A 7,266-nucleotide genomic window follows, 5' to 3' on the forward strand; every position below is an offset into this window, starting at 1 on the left:
AAACTGCGCAGGGGTGTGATGTAAAATGTCGAGAAAGTTTGCAGCCACTTCAGAAGTTATAAGCCGTTTCCTCATAGTTCTCACTGGGGCTTCCCGTTGGATAAAACTGGTGATATTAAAAACTACACAATAGTGGTCGGACACAGCCAGGTGAACAACAGAGAACCCACCAGTCGACAGGCCAGAGGTTTGATCACATCTAAGGTGTGTCCACTGTTGTGGGTAGGCTGTGCCACGTGTTGTTTAAAATCCATACTGTTAAGAAGATTTAAAAACTAATTTGCATAATAATCCCTGTTGTCATCGATGTGCAGGTTAAAATCACCAGTTAATAAAATGGTATTCGGAATATATTGATGTTAAAAATTCTGAAAACTCTTGAATAAAACAGGAAGGAGGCTTGGGTGGCCTGTAGACTGATACATAAAACAGGTGAATTGATACTGTGGTGGCAAAAATTGTTTTTCGTTCAATAAAGTGTTCAAAAAAGAATATCCTGACACGTCAACTGTCTTTCTTGAGTTTTAATGAAAAGAGAAACATTCATGAATGGAGTCACACAGTACAACTGATCAGACGAACAGTCAGTCCTGAGTGAGCTGAAGATGTTTAGAGACATGCTATCTTATAGTGGGCAGGTTGGGAACAACTAGACAAAATATCGCCCATGGCAACCGTGCTAGTCTCTGTGTCAAAGGAGCATGACCTCGCCAAGGAATGTTCACTTGAAAACAGGATTTGTGTAAACATTGTTATACCAAAATTTCCCATTACAATACAAACAAAATGATGCTCAAATGAAGAATAATTGTTTAAAGAAATTGTCTTAGTTACAATTGAGCTATTAACACAAGTGATGTCAGTTATCAGTTGTTATTGTTGTTATCTGGATAGTTGAAGATAATCAACATACTCCTGATCAACATGTTTCCATTTATTTTATTTCATCCACAACCTTTATAAATCACTTCAAAAACAATTAGCTCCAAATACCAAATATATATGTATATTATATAACTCCCTGCTGTCCAAAGTCAAAGTGAATTTCACCTCACAATAAAGGTAAAATATATTAAAGGTAAATTATATTATTATGGCAGTTTTAAAAGCACACACATCTTTTATGTTTACAAAATAAAAAGATTCAATATTTTTATTTTATTTCCCTCAACCACCAAGTTTTACCGGCAGCATTTAAGACTCTTCTTGTAGCAGTACCACATCTGACCAGGTGGGGGAGATCTAGATCTACTGGTGAGTGTGGATCAATCAGCCGATCAGCCGATCATCTCAGGACACTTCCAGCCAATCAGCCGCCGGGAGGCGGACCCGACTACAACCCAACCTTTGTCCCAGGGTAGCTCTGATAGTTACGGTGTTTCCATGGCAACCAGCCGGGTCAGCTAAGCTAAAACAGGTCTGGGATTGACACAAGGTGGGCGTGTCCCAACCGTTCTCAAAGACCTGTCCCTTATGTACTAAGAGTGCGGCGCACAAAAAACGTGCGTACGCCACTTTCAACGCTCACGGTCGGATGTACAAAGAATGACGTGAACGTAGAAAGCTGTGGTCCTTCACTCACATTAAGGCTGGCGTACGCACTTTTCTGAGGTTTTGTCCGTTGGCGACACTCACTGGTGATGCAGTGAAGTGCAGAATATGAGGAAACGTAACGTCAACAATAAGTTCACGACCACGTGAAGGACACGACAGTCCCGACATCACCAGATAAGTTACACAAGAGTGGAGCTGCAACAATCTCACAATCAACCACATGATCTGAACATACAACTAGAGGAGCTCAACGAGAGAACCCGCAAATCCTGATGGAGCTTTGGCTCCGTTAGAGGAACCTGCTGATGCAGGATCAGGAGCGAGTCCTCAGGCACCAAACGCATCTGCTGGTCCAGGACTAAGACTGGACCATCAGCTGGTTCAGGTACCAAGAGGATCTTCTGGATCTCTCTCCTGAACTGGACCAGCTGCTCCGGTTCAGACCAACATGATGCTTCAGCTGGAGCTGCAGGTCGGACATCTGTCTGTCGTCATGACGACCGTATGGGAGGACTACTGATAAAAGCCAGATCCTAAACATCCCATAACTGTGTCTGGACAGAAATACATTAAAATTAATTTTGAAGCAAAAACCGGTGTTGTGCCAAAAAGTGATTGCCTGCCAGAATCTGATTTCTTCTGATTTCTGGCCGCGGGAGCGCGCACAGCAGCCCGTTGAGCGAGAGCGCTAAACCGTCAGATTTCAGATTATGAAGCTCAAGAATGAGATCAAGTCATATTTAGGCAGAAACAACCTTTCATTAACTGTATTTGGCCTTCAATCACTTTTTGGCACGACACCTGTCTCTCCTCCTGCGGATGCAACACTCCGAGTTACAGCAACTTTGCTCTTTATTTCTCACGTTTGCACCTCGATAATCCCGTCGGGACAAATTGTCTTTATTTCTGCAGCGGAGGAATCAGATCGTAATGCTTCATGTTTTAAATATAAATGTATTTTGTTCACATTTATGAGAGTGGTGATCGCGGACATCCATAATGTGTAAGACTCAATAAACGTGTACATTGGTCTTAATCCGTCAGTATATAATATGCATGACAATAAACAACGAGGAGCCGTTTTTCATCCACCAAAAATTCTGGTGACGGTTCTTAAAATACAAACAAGAAAAGCAGAGTGTAATGATGCACTAACGCTGCCCATAAACATTCACAAACCCGTACGATCATAATAAAACCACAACTCTTCACGGAACGCAACGCAGAGCAAAGAACACCATAATTTAGGTGTCAAACTGAATCCCAGAAGGGCCGGTGTCCTGCATGTTTTAGATGTTTCCCTGCTTTAACACACCTGATTCTAATTAATCATCATCACCAACTTGTAATCAAAGTCTGGATAGTTCTGTTGATGACACAGTCACTTGTATCACGGTGCAATGAAGCAGAGAAACATCTAAAACCTGCAGGGACACCGGCCCTCGAGGACTGGAGTCCGACACCCCTAAATGCCCCAAAATGAATTATTTATTCCAGCTCAGAGCATTTTCTTGTTAGGATGAGCGGTTTTTAATGGATAATTATCTTCATATCATATTCAAACATATATTTGAGGGAGGAGACAAGGCGGAGTGTTGTGTTCCCGCATGTGCGCTCAAATCCACGCTGATTGGGATGTACAGAGAAACGTGCGTGGATTTGGGCGTACGCACAGCTTTGTACATATTAATTTTTGCGGTCTCGTTAATTCCACGTACGGATTCACGTTGAAATCCACGCACTCTTAGTACATGAGGCCCCTGGTCTTTCTCTCACTTCTAAAGTGGCAAAAACAAGGAAACAAAGAAACGAGAAACAAAGAAACGGGGAAACAAGGAAACTGGCTTTTCAAGCTCTCGTCTGGTCCGACCTCTCTTGTAACACGACTTCATCTCGTGATCGCTGCCCCCATGAGGTCAGACGTGGTATTTCTACATAGAGTGGCTTTGATTGTTTATCAGACATCAGTCATCAATATTTACAGGATTGTCTGAGACAACGGTCCCGTCACCAGTCACATGATCAATCATCATTATCAATCATCATGAGTTACTGTTAGATCATCATGCAGAAACATCTTTCCTGGATTCACGTTCACAGATCAGCCAACATTTTAATCTGGAACTGAAACGCTGAGACTCGCTGGAGCTGAACGAGTCCCAGTCAGAGTCCACAAGTCCACAAGTCAGACAAGAACGTCAAATGCAAACGAGGCGGACGATGATACGACCTTCCAGGGGATGTTGACTCGTCTCGGGGTTCAGGGTCTGGTCCCGCCTCCTTACCTGTCAAACGCTGTCGTCACGGAAGCCTTGCGTGTCATGATCTTCAGTGGGACTGAACTCTGAGTGTACACGTAAGGAAACATCTCGCCCGTGAACGTGTGCGTGAAGATGTGCACGACTGTTTTTGTGTTAAGATCCCTGAACAACAGCTTCCCCTTGTCGAAGTCCAGATGAACCCAGATCCACCAGGGCGCCTCCACCTGCAGGTGTTTCTCCGAGCCCGATCCAGTCAAGGCCTTGTATCTGCCGTCCTTGAGTGAAATCCTCCACCGCCGCGGCTCCGCTGTGTCGCCACAATCGTCTTCCAGCATTCCCACCTCCCAGTCAGCGTTGCGTCCAACACCCACGGCCCACCAGTGAGTCCCTGACTTCACCCCCTCGGAGCCCCGGACGGTGCCGGGAAACCTGGTCCTCTCCGGGTTTCTCGGCAGATCTTCCGACCCCCCGGATGTGACGCTCACCAGGTCGTCAGACACGACGAGCTCTGGGTCGGCGGTGTTTGGATCCAGGGTCACGGGACTGTACTTCACCAAGTCCTTCATCTTATTCCAGATGTTAAAGGTCAGGTTTCCCAGATGTTTGACCACATCTATCAAAGCCCCTGAAACCGGCTCCGGGTCCTGCAGAACCGGGCCCTGCTTGACCCTCCCGGTCGCCACCTTGTGGTTGAGCAGCAGCGAGACGTCTCCGGCTCTCAGCTCCGTCTCCGTCGCTCTGATCGTGTCTGAAAGAGCGTCCATGTCCCAGGTCAGAGCCTCCACCTTCTCCTTCATCGCCCGACTCTTCTGCTCCTTCTCCTCCCTCAGCGCCTCCACCCTTGCCTTCTCTTCCTCTTCCAGGAACTGGTGAAGCTTCTGAAACTGCTGGCGGATCACCTTCTCGGTGTCCCGGGCCTGGACTTGGAGGTGTTCTGCCGTGGAGATGCAGTCCCCCGTCACCTGCTGGAAGATCGTCAGCTTCCTCCGGAGGGGTGTCAGGTCTCTCTGCAGCTCCTGCCGGAGATCCTGGGCCGCCTCGTCGATGGGGCTGAACCGGTGGTTTCTGTGAGTCCTGGAGTCCCGGCAGACCAAGCAGACCAGCTCCTGGTGGTCCAGACAGAAGATCTTGAGCTTCTCACCGTGCAGGCTGCACATGTGCTCGGGCCCTGCTGCCGCCCGCCGCTCCTCGTCCTTCAGAAAGGCCTCGCACAGGTTCTTCAGCGCCAGGTTGCGAGGAGGGTCGGTCCTCGATGACTTCCTCTTGCAGCTCGGACACGGTCGTGTTTCCTTCTCCGCCCACCACCTCTGGATGCAGGCCCGGCAGAAGCTGTGGCTGCACGACAGGACGACCGGGTCTTTGAAAATGTCCTGGCAAACGGGACACGAGAGGTCTTTCTCCGAGCTGGAGGCCATGTTCTCTCCGCTGGCGACGCTGACGGTTCAGACTGTCAGTTACTTTGACTTCTGATGTCTCAGGGCGTCATCAGTCAGTAATAAGGACCGACTGGTTTCCTGGTTGAGTTGGAGTGCAAACTCCAGTGTGTGTGCCTTATCTCACTTTACAACACTACTCCAGCGTGAATCAGCTTTTTCACATCACTGATTATTTTATCTTTACAGCTTCTGTGTTCAAAGGTTGCAGAACATTGATCCACTCAACCGTTGGTCACGTGATTAAAACCGGAGCCAGGGACCAGATCCAGACCTTACAGTTCCTTCGCCTATAACTCTATCCCTCTAGTCAGAAGAAGTGCAGGTCCAGATCCGGACTCTTGTGGTCGGTTCTTCAGGTCCAGATCCGGACTCTTGTGGTCGGTTCTGCAGGACCAGATCCGGACCCTTGTAGTCGGTTCTGCAGGTCCAGATCCGGACCCTTGTAGTCGGTTCTGCAGGTCCAGATCCGGACTCTTGTGGTCGGTTCTGCAGGTCCAGATCCGGACCCTTGTGGTCGGTTCTGCAGGACCAGATCCGGACTCTTGTGGTCGGTTCTGCAGGTCCAGATCCGGACCCTTGTGGTCGGTTCTGCAGGACCAGATCCGGACCCTTGTAGTCGGTTCTGCAGGTCCAGATCCGGACCCTTGTGGTCGGTTCTGAAGGTCTGGTTGCTTCCGCGTAGGAGCTCAAGCTGAACACATTCATGTTGTGGGTTTGCAGAGGTTCATCCTCATGGACAACCACCAGCAACCTCTACACCAGGGGTGCCCAACCGGTCAGAGACTCAGAGCCACAATCGGTTACTGTGTTACTGCAAAGAGCCACATTAACTACCCATGATCCCTCACTCCCTGCTCTCTCTGAGACAGAAAAATACCATTAGAAAATGGAAAGGTGTGTAATGGGAAATTTGGGTCTTGTATGCTTTCACAATCCTGTTTTGTTGTGAACATTCCTGTGCTGCCGAGGGCCGAGGTCAAGCTCCTTTTGACACAGTGCCTGGCATGGTTGTCAGGGTGACATATACTGTATGTTTATCTTTTGTTCCAAGCCTGGCTGAAAGTATAAGATAGCGTGTGCCTAAACATCTCCAGGGCATTACAGGCTGACTGATCGTCTGATCAGATCGGCACTGTGTGATCCTCCATTCATTGAATGTTTTTTCTTTTATTAAAACTCCAGAAAGACAGCTGATGTGTCCTGACATTCTTTTTTGAACACTTTATTGAACATTTTATTGAACGAACAACAATTTTTGCCACCACAGGTGAAATCCTGCGATCTGATTGGTTGTTAACTGTGGTATAATGATCTGATTGGTTGTTAACTGTGGTATAATGATCTGATTGGTTGTTAACTGTGGTATAATGATCTGATTGGTTGGTAACTGTGGTATAATGATCTGATTGGTTGGTAACTGTGGTATAATGATCTGATTGGTTGTTAACTGTGGTATAATGATCTGATTGGTTGTTAACTGTGGTATAATGATCTGATTGGTTGGTAACTGTGGTATAATGATCTGATTGGTTGGTAACTGTGGTATAATGATCTGATTGGTTGTTAACTGTGGTATAATGATCTGATCGGTTGTTAACTGTGGTATAATGATCTGATTGGTTGTTAACTGTGGTATAATGAGCTTATACCACGGCTTCTATTCTAAAGTCTCATCACAGCAGATCATTCCACGTCAGGAAAGCAACAATGTTTCCATGACAACAACCAACTGGTACAGATTTATGACGGTTACAGCAGGTAGCAAAAAGTAGCTGGTGTTAAAGTTTATTTTTTATTTTCGTTAACAATTAATGAGTCATGTTGAGGGTAAACTTTGATCTCCGGGGAGGAGCTAACGTTAGCGGGGAGGAGCTAACGATGGATGGATGGATTTAGGAGTTCCTGTTTCCGACATGTGGAGCTACATCTGGAGATGTTTGACCAACTGGAGAAGGAGAGAAGTGACTAATACAGTTAAACAGACCAGGTGGGCAGTGAGGGGCTTTGAAGATGGT

General features: G+C 46.9%; 1 protein-coding gene across 1 annotated transcript; it reads right to left on the reverse strand.

The window, feature by feature from the left end:
* Positions 1-515: 515 nt before the first annotated feature.
* Positions 516-5,273, reverse strand: LOC133448215 (E3 ubiquitin-protein ligase TRIM35-like). The gene has a single exon (XM_061726545.1). The coding sequence runs from the start codon at positions 5,228-5,230 to the stop codon at positions 3,836-3,838; it is 1,395 nt and encodes a 464-aa protein (XP_061582529.1). The 5' UTR covers positions 5,231-5,273; the 3' UTR covers positions 516-3,835.
* Positions 5,274-7,266: the final 1,993 nt, after the last annotated feature.

This window comes from Cololabis saira, chromosome 8 (genome assembly GCF_033807715.1).
Source record: "Cololabis saira isolate AMF1-May2022 chromosome 8, fColSai1.1, whole genome shotgun sequence".
In the NCBI taxonomy this organism is placed as follows: Eukaryota; Metazoa; Chordata; class Actinopteri; order Beloniformes; family Belonidae; genus Cololabis; species Cololabis saira.